This window comes from Trichinella spiralis (assembly GCF_000181795.1).
Source record: "Trichinella spiralis strain ISS 195 chromosome Unknown Scfld1557, whole genome shotgun sequence".
Taxonomy (NCBI): Eukaryota; Metazoa; Nematoda; class Enoplea; order Trichinellida; family Trichinellidae; genus Trichinella; species Trichinella spiralis.
In genome coordinates this window covers 1,626,957-1,642,310 of record NW_003528496.1, presented here as the reverse complement: position 1 = coordinate 1,642,310, position 15,354 = coordinate 1,626,957, and the positions used below count along the sequence as shown (strand labels likewise).

Genomic DNA, 15,354 nt, shown 5'->3' with positions numbered 1-15,354 from the left:
TAATATAATATAATATAATATAATATAATATAATATAATATAATATAATATAATATAATATAATATAATATTATATAATATAATATAATATAATATAATATTTGAACATAATTACATTCATTATGAAAATTATTTTATTCCATCCGGCATTACTAGAAAAACAGCTTGCGAATGTCCGTTCGTATTTCACTGCTGGTGGTTGTTTGGTCTGCTGATTTGTGCACACTTACAAAGTGAACAGATAGATCACTCGACACCGTTACTCGCTTGTCCCCTGAGTAATGCATTCAGATTTTTGAGCTTCAACTGAATGCAGCAGCAGCAGCAACGCTTACAAACACAAAAAAAGCAAAAAGTTCTTGAACTTTTTTGTTCATTATCACTTGCATTATTTATTTAATACTTTTGAAATTTTACATCATTAGTAGAAATAATATTACCTAAATTACTTAATTTTTCTTAATTTTTCTGCTAAATTTTGTTCACACCGCCTAAACAAGTCACATTATAAAATAAAAAATTCATATCATTCGTATAACTAGTAAAAAAAGTAATTTCTAATAAATTGTAAATGCTTAATTTTAAAAATTTCTATCATAACTTCTAAATCAATAATGAATCAACTTCCTATTGAACATCAAAAGTTCCACATGGCTCTATTCAATTAATTTCAACCAGGTTTCATTAAGTGAGTGCAAACTCTATTCATTCCAGCTCAATCACATCCAACACCTTTTAAGCTGATTGAAAAATATAAATAACAATTTGCTCTTATATTATGACACACTTGAATATGCGTACGATCAAGTAAAATTATAACAAGTGCCAGAAATTTCAATGTAAATTTAATTATGTCAGCTTTTTAATAAAATATTATTACCTGCATATTGTCAACAATATTTTACATTTTGGAATTTGCTAATTAATCTGTATCATTACTGATAAATGTATTTAATTTGTTATGATTTCCAGAAACAGATCAAAAAGTGAAGTTGTTAATGAATTAAAGGTCTCATTAAGTGAAAGCAAACTCATTTCTTTCCAGCTTGTTCACATCAGCACTTTAAGCTGATTTGAAAATATAAATAGCATTTTGCACCAGTATTATGTCACATGCACACACACACGCATGTAATTGCCTATATTTATAGAATTGCAAAGTGATCAAAATCCTTAGCATTCCAAAACATGCTATGCTTTAAATATGTTACCATTCTTATTTGAAAGTGATGACGTTTCAATCGTCGTACAATGGCAATAAACTTCATCACATTCGAGTATATATTTATTTCATAATATTTTATTTGTTGACATATTTATTGTTTTCTTATTCAAGAGTTTAATGTATTTTCACATAATTTATAGCAGTGCTTGTTGTAATAAAAATTGTGCAGCTGTATTTTAAAACAATTACCTGCATGTCAATATAGGAAATAAAATAATGTTAAAATATAAAACATGAATATTTCAAATCAAAATCAAAGAAATTCAAAAGTTGCAAACCAGTATGCTTGCCGCAAAATTTTAGTTATTATGACGAACAGTGTTCATGGCAGAAAAAACTGCATGTGGAAAATAGTAACACACGGCTGAGGTGTGAACTAACGTAATCGTGGACATCAAGCTCGTCGATTAAGGTGAATTTTTTTTCAACATGAAGTGCTTTTTTGTCCAAAGCTGTCGAAACGTAACCCTCCCTCTGGATAACATAAACTTGACCTTCTGTAGTTCTTGAATTTTGCAGAAAACGACAATAATTACTAATGAACTTTTAAAATGAGGTCATGCCTGTTTTCGAAGGTAATATTCATCCCCTTGAAGGCAAAATTATTTTGACAAACAACTGATTAACGCGAACAGATGCGTGAAATTTGTCGAGATACTCACGCACAAAATTGTATATAACGGATAAAAAGATAAATTACATTTAGATACAATGTTAAGGCAATGGTCGCTTCTTGCAATAATGTGCTTCATAAATTGCTACGTAAGTCTAAGTGAGTTGAATCTTTGAACGAGGCATTTCATGTGATGCTACCTCTTCAGCAGGTGAATTGTTCGTGGATGTCATTGTATATTCCAAAATTGGACGCCACCTGTGTATTATCTGCAAAAGCAATTATCCATGATGACGTTCTGTACATTAAACAGATCCATTGCAATATAGAAAGTTGTGTAGCAACTTGTTTCGGGCTTTCACCTTTCTGTAATTTAATCAAATACAGTCCTTTGGCAAAATTGTGTAATTTGTATTACGAAAATGCAACTCATCATGATTTCCAAGCAAATGAACAAATAGGACAGTCGATGCATCTTCTACTGCACAGCTGCCACAAAGGTATGATGCATATCATTTACGAAAAATTAAATTTTCTATCATACGACAGACAAAACATTTTCCATTTTTTGCAGAACTGTTTAATTTAATAAAATCTGGAAAATTTATAAGTGAATATTTAAAATCAGAAAATAAACTGTTTGAAATATTCTGAAATTTTATTTAGACATTTCAAACATTCCTGTGGGAATCATAGTTCAAAGTGTATATCAGAGGAATAATTCGGCAAAAATACACACACCTTCTACACACAAGAATTGCCACATTTATGGGTTGCCTTTTGTGGAAAACTTTTATGCTCAGCGCATTCAACTTATTGCAACATCTTCTCTGAAGCGCTGTATTGCTTTTTGTGAAGCACCTACTCACACTTCATGCAACAGCGTTTTGTTTTCTGCCCAAGAAGGAACCTGTCTTCTTCTATCTCGAGATAGAAATTTACCATTACTTGGGGGACTTATACCGACTCTACAGACCTCTGCACAATTTTTTATTATTTTAAGATGTTATAACGGTAAATGAAAATACGATTATTATTTCCAAATTGTCAGAGCATTGATAAAAAGTTCAGCAAAATCATCTGTATTTAATACTTCGTAATTACTTCTTATTAACATAATATTTATGAGTATTTGTTATTCACACAATCATTTGGCAGAATGACATCTCCATTTTAAATATTTGGCAATTTTCCTCATATTTTCTTTTTAAGATTTTGCTTTACCAAATGCATATACTATCCCAAGCTTCAGAGAAATAGCCCCAATTGTTTACAGCCTATTTAATCTGTCAGTATCAGTATATCAAGCACAATTTTATGCAACAGAAGCCGGCATTCGCCTTCGGTTATGGGAGACTGTAGATGAATCCCAATGTCTAATGATATGCTTAGCTGAATTCTTGGCAGATTACTGTGATGGATACTATTTCTCATATGGTGAAAAGACATGTCTCACATTTAGTATAAGAAAAAAGTACGCTCTGCCAAACAGCCCACTTAACCGCCATATAATAAAATTTTCTGACGGTAAGAAAACTACTGAATTTGAAATATGATTAGCATATTAATGTAAAATTCACATAATATGATAGAAATTCAGTATGATAGTGGCAAGTGTTTTAAATGTCAGTATGAGTAATTCACTTATTACAATTAAAATTGCACAATCATTTAAACAGAAATATTATACTGGTTACATTTTATGAGTATAGCTGTAAGATAGTTAATTCTTGTGAATTATTTCAAAATGAGCTGTGATTTCATAAATTTGTCATAATGAAGGAAAAAGTAATGTCACACACTTGTAATAAAATTAACTTTTTAAAAAATGATGCGTGAAATAGCCAGCAGCGGCATGAAACTGTAAAAATTTTTTGTTATAGATGGAATGCTGTTCAGAATTGTGAAAGACAAAAGACTTATTTCTATTCAGCATTCAAATCATATCACCACTGAAGCAAAAGTTTCTTTGTTTCAGTTTAAAGAAATATGCACAGTACAGCATTCACTTTCAACCGTAATTCCATGGATAAAAGTTGTTCAACAATATGCGAATATTTCATTTTTACACGATTGTATAAGCATATGCCGCTTTATAAGAAACTGCGGTTTATGCCAAGGTATTGCTTATTCTAAAGAAAGTAAAGTATGCCTCATTGCAGTTCTTGGAAACTATGACGATGAAGTTTATTTAAACGAAGGATATCATTTTTTAACACTTAACAATTGCTCAAAAGGTAAGAGAGTTTCAATCACAACATTGAATTTATATTAAAAATTTCTTAAATGCAAACATTAAATAGCATGTAAAGTTTACTGCAATAAAATCAAACTAATTCAAGCATTGAAATTAACAGTTCTCATTTTTTGCACAAAATTATTTTGCTTTCATAAAAATATCATCATAAGGATCAATTTTTACTAACGTCAGCCACCATTATAACTTGTTTGCTATTTTTAATTCTTTTCTTTTAGACAGAGAAAACGAACGTGCTGACAACGATCCACCTGAACTGCATATGTTACCGATTCTGGATGAAGTTTGTTACGTGGAGTTGTATAAAACTTCATCTTTAACCGGTTGGTCAGTTATAATAGAAATACTGAATACAACTACTCTGCAAGAATGTCTATCAAACTGTGCAGAAGTTATGCAAGTCAAGAACTGCAGTGCTATTTACTTCATTGATGAAAGCTGCATTCTATTCGAACGAATGACTCATTTGCAAAATCATTTCATCAGACAAAAAGCTTCTGTTTTTGCAGAGCTGCTTTTTTGTGAACCAAACATAAGATAAACAGTGTCTTCATAGTCAAAAAATTACGTGTTATCACTACGCGCAATAATTACATAGCATTTTAAACCTAAGTTAAATTTGATTATTATCAAAATAAAGACAAACGTATGAATATGTATATTGCAGCAGATGTATTTATATCATTCATTGACTTAGATTTTAGTGATGAATGAAAGGATTCATCTTGACCTTATGGAATTCTAGTGCAATAGAGGCGCAAGAATATATCCTGCAGTGCACATTTTGTAATTTGCAGGGAAGACCTCAACCTACAGAGAGCACGGACTCGAATTTAATGACTCAGACCTTAACTAACTTGAAGCACTGCACCAATGAAGTTTTCTAATGATAAAGTGGGAAGGCATCTGCTGCGCAGCCTACTCACACTTGGTAATTAAGCTACGGCTAGTATTGTGGAAAAGGAGATGGTCCATCCAGCTATTAAAGCACCAGCTCCCAATTGTCGCCATTGACTATTCGATTTAACAATTTCTCGAATCAATTGCTAGTATAAAACGATGCTATTTACCATGAGATAATTTGTTTTGTGCGGCAAAAGGCTAGTTTGTAACAGAAGAACAGTCGTTAGTGTCATTTAATTTAATTATATAAAATTTAAATGTTCTTCTAATGCTTATTATTTATTAATAAAAACAGCAGAAACTTCACAAAAATGAACTGCAGTAGTTGTAATGCAATGAAAACGTTTAATGATTTATAATGAAAAAGTTTCAGTAGTAAATATTTTATTTTTTTTACTCGATATATGTCAAGTATTTTATATGAACAATAATTTATGTTTAAAATATTAGCAATAGCAACAAATATGAATACAAATAATGAAGCAATAAAGAGCATGATAATATAAAATAACAAAATAATTTGATCTGTTTAATCAGTTTGTGATGAAAGTGCATATTTGGCAGGCTTTGAATTAAAAAAAGGCAAATCTGATTGTTTACACAATGGAAACAACAGCAGCATATTTGTCATAAAAGTCAGCTTCTTTTCTTTTTCAAATTTTATCAATGTTTTTAGTACATTTGACTTTAATATTTGACCGATAATGTTTATTGCAATATATAATTAATATTTGATAGTTTCATTAAAATATAACATTGCTCTTATTTGAATGAAGTTAAATATTTTTCAAAATTAGTAGTTATTTAAATCTGGGTTGTGTAAATGAAGAACAAAAAATTTGTTGAAACACTCATTAATAAACAAAAGTGATTCAATACTTTACTGATTATCGTAGTCATTTTCAATTTAATCTGAAGAGAAAATATAATTCAATTTGAATAAAAGTTGTAATTTACGATTTGTATGATTCGTGGTTTTGTTTTAATCTTTATGCAAAGTTATACAACAAACATTTGAACAGTAGGCGTATTATTTGAATTTATTCGGCAAGCAAATAGGTATAAAAATGAGAATAATTAATGAATAAGAAAATGACTCACAGATTTATTGACGTCAACATTAACGTGGTCAGGTTTTAGCAGAGCTCAATAAATAAATAAGCAACAAAACAGCGAAAAGCAGAAACAATAAATAAATAAATAAATAATATATACATATATATGATATGTAGGTATGTCAAAACGTAACAGTTGCTATAATGAAAGCTGTCAAATTTGACTAATAATAAGAACAATTTAAGTTTTAGTTAAGGCACAGCTAAGCATCAGGTTGAAAATTGATAATCAAGAAACAATATGCAAAATTAATGACAAATTGATAAGAGCCATAGAATGTGATAACGAAATGAAAAAGTGGCACAAATGTTGTTGTGTATTATTATTATACGTATCGTCGATTAGTTTGTTTTATTGAATGCTTTATTTCTGTTGGGACGTGCTGCCCTTTTCTTCAGAAAAATAGCTGCTTGTTCTATTCAACAATAATAAAATGCTGAATTATTTTGGCTTTTCTTCGTTGTTGTCTGTTGGTTGTCTGTCGTAGTGGTTTACCACTTTTTTCGTAAACGAAAGCTGTAATATTCTGCTAGCACCTGGGTGCAACAATTAAAATGTGGCTATAGAATATTCAGTTTTGGTTTCATGCTTATATTACAACACATCTAAGTTGGACAAAAAAATCAAATTAACACTACTTTATGAATCACTTTTTCCAGGTTGTCCAGAGTGTATTTTGAACACTTTGCAGCGATATGTTTAGAAATATGGGCAAGATTTTGTCGACTTCAATTTGATCCCTTACGGCAACGCCAGGCGAACCCAACATAACAATATATGGACTATACAGTGTCAACATGAGCCCGTTGAATGTGCTCTGAACAAACTTCACGGCTGTGCTATAAGCAAGCCGGTGAACTTGGGAAAATGGTTTTCGTTGATCGTTTGCTTGGAATAAGTGTCCAAATTGAAAGTGGATCCTGATGCGGCATTCTTACTTTGCAGAAAAAAGAAGAAACTAGACCAACCTTTGTCAATAGTAATATACAAATGCGCAAACAGCGTAGAAGGTGATCTGATTCAGTTTGAAATGGCCGAAATTACTGAAAATGTCAAGCCACATCCGCATTATTTTGTTCCTTAAATATTGATTAACGATCTCAGCACTGCACAATTGCAAATCTAACAAAATGGACTTTTTAACTTTTTGTGCGAAGGGCTCCGCAGTTCTGTACCAAAAGGCTTTGTGGAGTTTACCAATTTGTTGAAACAGCGAAAGAATTTGCAGGTATACAAAGATCACAAATAATTGATATTTATTTTTCAATAGTTTAAAGTGAAAAAAAAAGATTGTTTAATAAAAATTTATAACAAGCTTTACTGAGCTTCATTTCTTACATTAATTCGAAGTAAATGGGAAAATTTTTGAATTTTATAATCTGATTCATTCTTATTGATCATAAAATTATTTATTGTTTTGATATTTGACTATATTTATTAGAAATAAAATTTTTTTCCTCTTAACGCTACTTACTGTTGAAAATGCAATATATACGTAGAATAATAAAAACTAAACAACAATAATAATGTAGCGCTCATCGGCGCTACATCGTTTCAGACAATCGCGAGAAGTTAATACTTTATTAGACAAAGCTCAAAACGGCGAAAACAGCAATGACAAAATAAGAAAAACGGAATAGTAGCCGCACCGCACATAATCACCGTCTTCCGACTTGGCGTCCCCTACTTTCGCTGTTCTATAAAAGTTTCTGAGGAATGTGCAGATGCAATTATGTTCAACCTTCGTCACACTGCCCCCCCCCTTTTTCAGAATTGTTCTTCCTGAGCTTTCTCTTGAGGATATAATCCCGCAAGTGACCAGCTGGCCGTCGCCTACGAGTCAGCCCTCCTGTGGCGTCTAACGCTGCTGTGGAGGCGTTTCAAGGTGCCTGATATTCTTCCCGCCTGTTGGTTCCACATCGGTTGGTCCGGCCTCTTTCGTCAGGCTACCAGTGGGTTCCCTTGCGTGCTGCCTCTTCATCCGGTCAGAGTGCATCACCAGTGGACGCCGCTTCCGCTCATGATGGCGCACGCTTTACGTCTGCTTCCCCATTGCTTCGACTTCCAGGTATGGCTCCCCCAGTCACAGTCAAGCTGTCCTCTTTTTAGCATCGCAGCCGCACGCGGTCGTTCAGGCAGAAGCATGACTCCTTGGCATGGCTGTCGTGCAAGCACCTTTATCGACGTTTCTGCGTCTTGCGTCTTTCTCCCACGCCAGCATATGCACACGATCGATGCGTTCTCAGGTATTGCGAATGTAGTCCTGTAGCCCTTGGGCTTCTCGCCCATGCGGGTTCCCGTTCTGAACATCCAACGGGAACCCCAACTCTCGACCGAGCATGGCAATCGCAGTTGTCACTCCCGCGCGAGCGTGAACGCTGCTGTTATACGCCAGCGTGACGAATGGCAGCATGTCACCCCACTGGCGTGGCTTCCCATCGCACATGATGGATAGCATTTCCAGAAGCGTGCGATTAAAGCTCTCTGCCTGCCCATTCCCTTGAGGGCAGTATGGAGAGGATCGCGTTTTCCTAATGCTCAACAAACGGCACATCTCCAGCACCAGCAACGCTTCAAATGACCGGCTTTGATCGCTGTGCAGGTAGTCAGGGGCGCAAAAGTACGCGATGCACTTCTGGACCAACACCTTGGCCACGGTACCTGCCTCCAGTTGACGAGAGGGAATGCGGCTGTCCATCTGGTTAAGTAGTCTGTCATAACCCAGACGTAATGATTTCCCGATGGTGTCTTTCCCGGCGGTTCAAGAATATTCATGCCAACACGCTGAGAGGGTATCCCGCAGTCATGGCCTGCATTGGCGCACGGTTGTTCTTTGCTGGACCCTTCCTCCTCGCACACTGTGTGCACGTCACCGCTCATTCCAGGCTAGTAAAACTGGCTCCTGACTCGTGTCAGCTTCCGATGCATGTCCAGGTGACCTGCGCACTGACTATCGTGCACGGATTACATGACTTCATTTTTGAGGGCTTGCGGCATCAGCACTTTCTTAGCCCCCTCCTCAGCCATGAGTCCGCCGTGATATCTCCAGATGAGAACATCCTCCTCCAATCAACTGCGACACTGCTGCCATAGCACGTGCATGTCGCGGCTACACTCCGGGGGGCATTCCACCAGCCAGCACGCGCCACACAACCACTGCTTCAGTAGACGGATCTCTGGATCCGCCTGCTGGGCGGCCAACAACTGTTCTCTGAAGCCCTGCGCCACGTCCTCAGGTCAGAGTTGGGCAGCTCAGACGGCGCATGCACTGCCCTCTACCATCAGCCCACACTGTGTACAACTGGCACGAGATAAAGCGTCGGCGTTGTCGTGCAGGCGTCCTACTCAGTGTTCCACTTCGAAGTCCAGCTCTGCTAGACTCTCCAGCCACCAGGCTACCTGCCCCTCTGCTTCCTTAAAATTCCTCAACCAGCGTACACAGCTATGGTCCGTGCGCACCAGGAATCGTTGGCCATAAAGGTGTGGCCGGAACTCTCAGAGGGCCCACACCAAATCGAGCATTTCCCTTTGAGACGCGCAATACTGACGCTCTGCTTTGGTCAGCGTGCGGCCGCGTACGCCACGACCCTCTCCGCTTTCTTTTCTCTCTGGCTCAGCCCGCCCTAAGGCTGTCTCAGCTGGCGTCCACATCGACAGTGAACTAACAATAGAAGTCAGGGTAGGTGAGGATGGACGCCGATGTCAGGTGGTACATTAGCGCGTCGATGGCGAACTGACAACGTTTTGACCAGTCCCACTCAGCTCCTTTTTCCAACAGGCGGCGATGTTCGCAAAGCCTTTGACGAACTTGCGGTAGTGCAACGCCAGCCCTAGGAACTGCTGCAACTCCGTAGCGCAAGTCGGTGTCGTCCACTCCCGCACGGGGGAAGTTTTGCTTGGGTCCGTGGCGATCCCTTTTTCTGAAATGATGTGGTTCAACTATGCCACCTTCCTCTTCATGAGCCGGCATTTCTCTGGCTTCACCTTCAGGCCCACTTCCCAGAGGCGGCGGAGCACCTCGTGCAGTCTTGCCGTATGCTCTTCGGCAGTCTTGCCAAATACAATGACGTCGTCCAGGTATACCAGGCAGTCAGAGCCCACCAGGACCCGCAGAGCTATCTCCATAAGCCTCTGAAAGGTGACCGGCGCGTAGCACAGTCCAAAGGGCATTACTTTGAACTGGTACAGTACAAAGGGGGTGGTGAAGGCCGTCTTCTCCTGATCTTGCTCTTCCACCTCAACCTGCAAGTAGCTGCTTGCCAGGTCCAGGGTCGAGAACCATTGTGCACCTACCAACGCATCCAAAGTGTCGTCAATCTTCAGAACCGGGTGGGCATCCTTACGGGTGAGGTTGTACAACTGCCCGTAGTCGACACAAAACTGACATGATCCGTCTTTCATCTTCACCAGGACAATGGGCGATGCCAGGGACTGCTTGATGGCTCTACGACTTCTCGCCGCAGCATTTACTCCAGGAGGGGTTCCAACTGCGCCCGCTGGTAGTAGGGGATCCGCCTTGGGGGCACCTTACTGATTTGGCGTCGCCGGTGTGGATGGCGTGACGTACCACGCTCGTTCGCCTAAGGTCCTCGTCTGACAACATGCCTGAGAACTGCCTCAGGATCGCCACCAGTGCTGATCGATGCTTGCCGCTCGACTCCTACTCACTGGGGAGCATTTTCTCCATGGATTCCTGCACTGGTTGGTGAGCCAAAAGCTCAGGCTGCGGGAATTCCGCTCTGAGCAGGGCAACAGAGTGGGACTTCCAGAATGGGATGTTGCCCTGCCGCATTCTCAGACAGCTCACCGTTAGGTCCGGGGTGCATCCGTGGTACCGCATAAAGTCCCACCCAAGCAGAATCTGATGGGACAGCTCCCTTACCTACAAAACGGTGAGCCGAGCGGTCACCAATCCCCCAAGTATAATCTCGGTGACATCGCTTGGTTCGTGATCTCCAATTCGTTCCTGCTGGCTGTTTCCAGTCAAATCATGGGTTACAGGACGTCCCGCATGAACCTTTCGTCCGCCAGGTCTACCGCATATCCAGTGTTTACGATCATGTCGCAATTCACTCCACCCAAGGAGCCCTCCACAATCTGTGTCTCAATAACAGGGGACCGTGTGACGACGACGGGAAAGGTTCAGTCGGTACTAGTTACTTTGCCCGCGCGTTCGTCGCGGGAGGAAGCTTGGCACTCCCTGATAATGTGGTCCAGGTCACCGCACGTCCAACAACGTCTGCTTCCTCTCTTCTCCGGCCGGCGTCGCCGCTGCTGGAGCGATCTCCATGCAGCCGCAGTGCATTTGTTCCTTTAACTGCCGCTCCACTTCCGCCAGTTCTTCTCCCACTTATTTTCCCGTTGTCACCGCGGGGGCTGTGGCTTCCGTGACCTCGACGGCTGGATGCTTGCCTTCCTGGACACCCTCTGCTTTGAATGAAGAGACGCTTCCCTTGAGCATGGTGAGCTTTCTCCAAACGCGCTCTTCCCAAGACAGCAGTTTGACAGCATTTGCGGAAAGTCCTGCTTTGAACTGTTGCAGCAGGGTCTTGTCAGCTGCAGCACACAGTCCGGGAATTGCTTTCGAGAACGGCCAGCGCAAGTGACGAACATGAACCCGCACACTTTCAGCCCGTTGCTGTTCACACCGGAAAAATTCAAGAGAGAACCTCTCTGAGCCGATACGCAGTCTGAAAGCTTCAAACAGGGCTGATTTCTGTCAGTCGAAATCGTCCGTCTCCTGGACATGCATGGCCCACATAACGCCCCGCACATCATCATCAGTATAATACTGAAGAAGGGCTGCTCGTCTCTCAGGGGCTATACGGACGAGACGGAAGTACATCTCCGTCAATTCGTCCATTTCAATAATAGGCAATTTTCAACATTAAGCGTAACATATATATATAAACTCTCCGTTCGCTGCTCTCGACGGAGTGCGTTCCTCTGATTATTCATAGTCGAATAAAGCGAACGTATATTCGTTGTGTGATTTGATCTGCTTGCATTCTACCTTACTCGACCGTCTTCTTGACTACCCAGTATTTGGTTGGCCAAGAAGAATCTACATCATACAGTCCACTCTCATTTGCCCGCCGAACGCACGTCTGGCAAATTGTACTTGAGCATCGCGTGCGTAAAGAACCCTCCCACGGTTCTTACATACTCTATTCAAACAAATACAGTAGAATCCCGTTAGTACGTTCCCGCTTAGCACGTTTTCCCGCTTTGTACGCTGGTTTTCTGAAGTCCCGACTCCATTTATATAACATGTACATAATGAGATCCCCGTTATCACGCTCGGCAATCCCGCTTAGTACGTTCAGATTTGTGATGGTGATTGGACTTTGATGACGTAATTGTTGCATTGATTGTCATGCACTACGACAATTGGAACGAATAATTTTACCGTATACAACAAAGCCATTGCACATGGCAAATAAAGTCGTACTGAACATGATTAAGCGTGGGAGAATGCCTGCAGGCCACCGTCGCTTTATGTTTGTTGTTGTTTGTGCTAGGTAGCGCTGGCGGTAGCGTAGTTTAATTGGTTGTTTGTGAGTGAAAACGAGGTAAGCTGCATTTGAAATTTTGCCGTTATTATCTAGCGACAGAGTTTTCAAAATGGAGAAAGAAGAACGGCGCCAAATTACGACTGCTCAGAAACTACAGATCATTCAAACGGTTGATGAAAACCCTAACATGAAGCGCATCGACATTGCGCGAATGATGAAAATCCCTTCATCAACGTTAAACACGATTCTTGCGAAGCGCAAGACTTTAGAATCTGCTTGCAATGATGGAAATTCAAGCACCCGCAAATGAATTCAGAGTGGAAATTTTGCAGAACTGGAAGAAGTGCTACAAAAATGGTTCAAACAAGTGCGAACCTCGAACGTTCCGGTAGATGGAACCGTTGTGCGATCAAAGGCAGCTGAATTAGCACATATAATGGGAATCAATGATTTCAAAGCATCAAATGGATGGATTAACAGATTTAGACAGAGACACGGTCTTGTGTACCGCAGTATACGTGGTGAAGCCGCTGGCGTGAACAGGTACACGGTTGACACATGGAAGGACAGGTTGCAAGTTCTGCTAAATGATTACCGCCCTGATGACGTTTTCAGTGCTGACGAGGTGCGTCTGTTTTACCGTATATTGCCGGACAAAACTCTTACTTTTAAAGGTGAAAATTGCAGTGGCGACAAACTAAGCAAAGAAAGACTCACTGTCCTGCTGTGCTGCAATGAATCTGGAACAGAGATGCTGAAGCCACTGGTCACAAATAAAGCAAAAAATCCCCGATGTTTTAAAAATGTTCAGACCTTTCCTTGCACATATCATGCAAACTCTAACTCATGGATAACACATATCATGCAAACTCGTTTTAACGTCGATGAGAACGCTATTAATCAGTTGTCGAAAATAGACAGTTATTTGCGAATTAGGAAAAAAAACATGAAACAAACTACTATTGATAAATTTTTTACTAAAACAAATTGAATAAAATTACTGCACGCAATGTATTAACGGATTTTAATAACTTGATTATGTTTCCCGCTTACTACGTTTTCCCGCTTAGTACGTCTGTTTTTTCAGGTCCCCAGATGAACGTACTAACGGGATTCTACTGTATATTTAAAATAAAAAATAAATGGCAATATGATAATATAATATAATATAATGTAATATAATTGTCAAGAAATTTTATGTTCAAATTTGAAGATCTTTGTAGCAAAGACGACTGCACTTTTAATAACTAACAATCAGGTTCTAATACTGACTGTAGTTCTTCGCGCCTTATTCGTCCTCGTGATGAATAAGCTTTCTCTGGTTCTTTGTTAATTGTGATAACTACTGCGTCCAAGCAAATATCGGTCCACACAAATTTTTTGCCTTCAGCAATAACGACAATCAGATAGAAACAGTTTTACTCAACGATCTCAAAACAACAATAACGCTCAAGCACACGGTCGTCTTCACAACGTCTTACTGATACTGCTAATATCACACTTGTACTGGGCGTACTGCTACACTCGTATACTTCTGTGATTCCGGACGTAGCTGACTTGTCAGTGCCAACATAGCACACAATCTCATTAAAGGAGAGCAATGTTTCCGCTGGTATTCTTCCAAAGTACTGCTCCACTGGTCTTTCTTCACTGATCTTTCCCAGCTTCATCCAGCAGTACTGCTATACCTTTTGCTAACGCATATTTTCCGTAGATTAGTTGAGACTCTTCTTCTCTCATATATGTACTCGCTTCTTGTGCGCAATGACGTATTTTCATTGCTATCTAAATATACCCCAATTCCAGGAATTGAGAGTTTCCAACACACACTCTGGCGATGTTTACTTCTTCTAAGTTGCCCATTATAATAGACAGAAGCAGATGTTCCTCAGTCAGCTGCTATCTTATTGCTATACTTTTTTCATACAGCTTTGCCGGGAGTTATTGCTACGCATTTGTGTAAACAAGTTATTTCTAGTATCTAGATGTGTAAATGAATTCTAATTTCTAACAATCTTTTTGTAGTGGACTGTATAGGTTAATTATAGAAAATCAACGACAGCGGGTATGACTGAGATTCGATTTATTCACAATCAAACAGTGAGTAATAACTAGAGCCCGGATTTTGCCATAAATGCCTTTTTCTGCCTTTTTTGATGATTTTTCCATGATATTGCCTTTTTCTGCCTTTTTTGATGATTTTTCCATGACAAAGCTTTTTTTTATAATTCAGTGCAAAATTCAACTTTGCCCCGTGTTATGTATGACGAAGAAATCTAGTAGAGAAGGAGTTCCAGAAACAAGTTAGATAAGATTATGTAGTAGACAGGCCAGAAAAGGAGGAAGTTTAGTGAGTCTCTGTGTGTGGGATGGTTCAGACCGGTCCCACTTTTTACTTATTGGTTGTTGACGGCGCTATTTTATTGGGCCGTCAAGTCTTTGTCTTATTGGTTTTTCTTGTCTAATTGCTCATTGATTCAAATCTTTCTCTTGTGATTAGCTGTAATGGTCTAGTACCGATTTTTCTCCTGATATATAAATCTGCTCTGACTGTTTGTAAATAAATTTGTTGCCTGTTGAAATTTATCTAAATTTGATGTAAACTTCCGGTGTCATGTCACAATACTGAATAATCTGTTTGAAAAATCTGGAATGTTGTGGCAACACTTCCAATTACCAGCTTACAAATGGCACTAATGCTAACGTTACGTGCTAGCTCGCAATT

The 15,354-nt window shown here is 39.3% G+C and overlaps 8 protein-coding genes across 8 annotated transcripts; 3 read left to right on the top strand and 5 right to left on the bottom strand.

Moving 5' to 3' along the window:
• The first annotated feature begins 2,031 nt into the window (after positions 1-2,031).
• Positions 2,032-4,636, top strand: Tsp_04991 (putative PAN domain protein). The gene is given in 6 exon segments (XM_003369534.1): positions 2,032-2,338; positions 2,505-2,852; positions 3,051-3,365; positions 3,722-3,801; positions 3,817-4,075; positions 4,314-4,636. The coding sequence occupies 6 exon segments, from the start codon at positions 2,032-2,034 to the stop codon at positions 4,634-4,636; spliced, it is 1,632 nt and encodes a 543-aa protein (XP_003369582.1).
• Positions 4,637-6,760: 2,124 nt separating this feature from the next.
• On the bottom strand, positions 6,761-7,183 carry Tsp_04990 (conserved hypothetical protein). The gene is made up of 2 exons (XM_003369533.1): positions 7,159-7,183; positions 6,761-7,047 (listed from the first exon to the last, which is right to left on the bottom strand). The coding sequence occupies exons 1-2, from the start codon at positions 7,181-7,183 to the stop codon at positions 6,761-6,763; spliced, it is 312 nt and encodes a 103-aa protein (XP_003369581.1).
• Positions 7,184-8,109: 926 nt separating this feature from the next.
• Tsp_04989 (putative integrase core domain protein) lies at positions 8,110-8,994 on the bottom strand. The gene is made up of 3 exons (XM_003369532.1): positions 8,776-8,994; positions 8,442-8,749; positions 8,110-8,416 (listed from the first exon to the last, which is right to left on the bottom strand). The coding sequence occupies exons 1-3, from the start codon at positions 8,992-8,994 to the stop codon at positions 8,110-8,112; spliced, it is 834 nt and encodes a 277-aa protein (XP_003369580.1).
• A 220-nt stretch (positions 8,995-9,214) lies between these two features.
• Tsp_04988 (hypothetical protein) lies at positions 9,215-9,592 on the top strand. Its single transcript, XM_003369531.1, has one exon. It carries the CDS (start codon positions 9,215-9,217, stop codon positions 9,590-9,592), a length of 378 nt encoding a protein of 125 aa, XP_003369579.1.
• Positions 9,593-9,944: 352 nt separating this feature from the next.
• On the bottom strand, positions 9,945-11,419 carry Tsp_04987 (reverse transcriptase family protein). The gene is made up of 6 exons (XM_003369530.1): positions 11,342-11,419; positions 11,275-11,314; positions 11,024-11,217; positions 10,783-10,996; positions 10,063-10,610; positions 9,945-10,034 (listed from the first exon to the last, which is right to left on the bottom strand). The coding sequence occupies exons 1-6, from the start codon at positions 11,417-11,419 to the stop codon at positions 9,945-9,947; spliced, it is 1,164 nt and encodes a 387-aa protein (XP_003369578.1).
• A 45-nt stretch (positions 11,420-11,464) lies between these two features.
• Tsp_04986 (conserved hypothetical protein) lies at positions 11,465-11,977 on the bottom strand. The gene is made up of 2 exons (XM_003369529.1): positions 11,874-11,977; positions 11,465-11,804 (listed from the first exon to the last, which is right to left on the bottom strand). Exons 1-2 carry the CDS (start codon positions 11,975-11,977, stop codon positions 11,465-11,467), a joined length of 444 nt encoding a protein of 147 aa, XP_003369577.1.
• A 151-nt stretch (positions 11,978-12,128) lies between these two features.
• Positions 12,129-12,482, bottom strand: Tsp_04985 (putative oxidoreductase). The gene is made up of 2 exons (XM_003369528.1): positions 12,317-12,482; positions 12,129-12,271 (listed from the first exon to the last, which is right to left on the bottom strand). The coding sequence occupies exons 1-2, from the start codon at positions 12,480-12,482 to the stop codon at positions 12,129-12,131; spliced, it is 309 nt and encodes a 102-aa protein (XP_003369576.1).
• Positions 12,483-12,738: 256 nt separating this feature from the next.
• On the top strand, positions 12,739-13,880 carry Tsp_04984 (tigger transposable element-derived protein 4). Its single transcript, XM_003369527.1, has 4 exons — positions 12,739-12,798; positions 12,946-13,395; positions 13,441-13,549; positions 13,843-13,880. The coding sequence occupies exons 1-4, from the start codon at positions 12,739-12,741 to the stop codon at positions 13,878-13,880; spliced, it is 657 nt and encodes a 218-aa protein (XP_003369575.1).
• Positions 13,881-15,354: the final 1,474 nt, after the last annotated feature.

Excerpts from the sequence above, each read along its gene's own strand:
- Tsp_04991 (XM_003369534.1), top strand. The coding sequence starts at position 2,032 with ATGCTACCTCTTCAGCAGGTGAATTGTTCGTGGATGTCATTGTATATT. Across the intron at positions 2,853-3,050 it reads TATTTTAAGATGTTATAACG|ATTTTGCTTTACCAAATGCA; the intron begins GTAAATGAAAAT and ends TTTCTTTTTAAG. Across the intron at positions 4,076-4,313 it reads ACTTAACAATTGCTCAAAAG|ACAGAGAAAACGAACGTGCT; the intron begins GTAAGAGAGTTT and ends CTTTTCTTTTAG.
- Tsp_04990 (XM_003369533.1), bottom strand. The coding sequence starts at position 7,183 with ATGCGGATGTGGCTTGACATTTTCA. Across the intron at positions 7,048-7,158 it reads GATGTGGCTTGACATTTTCA|AATGCCGCATCAGGATCCAC; the intron begins GTAATTTCGGCC and ends CTGCAAAGTAAG.
- Tsp_04989 (XM_003369532.1), bottom strand. The coding sequence starts at position 8,994 with ATGAGCGGTGACGTGCACACAGTGTGCGAGGAGGAAGGGTCCAGCAAA. Across the intron at positions 8,750-8,775 it reads CTCTCGTCAACTGGAGGCAG|AAGTGCATCGCGTACTTTTG; the intron begins GTACCGTGGCCA and ends GTGTTGGTCCAG. Across the intron at positions 8,417-8,441 it reads ATTGCCATGCTCGGTCGAGA|AACGGGAACCCGCATGGGCG; the intron begins GTTGGGGTTCCC and ends TTGGATGTTCAG.
- Tsp_04988 (XM_003369531.1), top strand. The coding sequence starts at position 9,215 with ATGTCGCGGCTACACTCCGGGGGGCATTCCACCAGCCAGCACGCGCCA.
- Tsp_04987 (XM_003369530.1), bottom strand. The coding sequence starts at position 11,419 with ATGCACTGCGGCTGCATGGAGATCGCTCCAGCAGCGGCGACGCCGGCC. Across the intron at positions 10,997-11,023 it reads AGATTATACTTGGGGGATTG|GTAAGGGAGCTGTCCCATCA; the intron begins GTGACCGCTCGG and ends ACCGTTTTGTAG. Across the intron at positions 10,611-10,782 it reads CATGGAGAAAATGCTCCCCA|CGGGCGCAGTTGGAACCCCT; the intron begins GTGAGTAGGAGT and ends CCCTACTACCAG.
- Tsp_04986 (XM_003369529.1), bottom strand. The coding sequence starts at position 11,977 with ATGGACGAATTGACGGAGATGTACTTCCGTCTCGTCCGTATAGCCCCT. Across the intron at positions 11,805-11,873 it reads GATGATGTGCGGGGCGTTAT|ACTGCGTATCGGCTCAGAGA; the intron begins GTGGGCCATGCA and ends TGAAGCTTTCAG.
- Tsp_04985 (XM_003369528.1), bottom strand. The coding sequence starts at position 12,482 with ATGCAACAATTACGTCATCAAAGTCCAATCACCATCACAAATCTGAAC. Across the intron at positions 12,272-12,316 it reads AAAACGTGCTAAGCGGGAAC|AACCGTGGGAGGGTTCTTTA; the intron begins GTACTAACGGGA and ends AGAGTATGTAAG.
- Tsp_04984 (XM_003369527.1), top strand. The coding sequence starts at position 12,739 with ATGGAGAAAGAAGAACGGCGCCAAATTACGACTGCTCAGAAACTACAG. Across the intron at positions 12,799-12,945 it reads AACTACAGATCATTCAAACG|AGTGGAAATTTTGCAGAACT; the intron begins GTTGATGAAAAC and ends AAATGAATTCAG. Across the intron at positions 13,550-13,842 it reads TCAGTTGTCGAAAATAGACA|ATCTTTGTAGCAAAGACGAC; the intron begins GTTATTTGCGAA and ends TCAAATTTGAAG.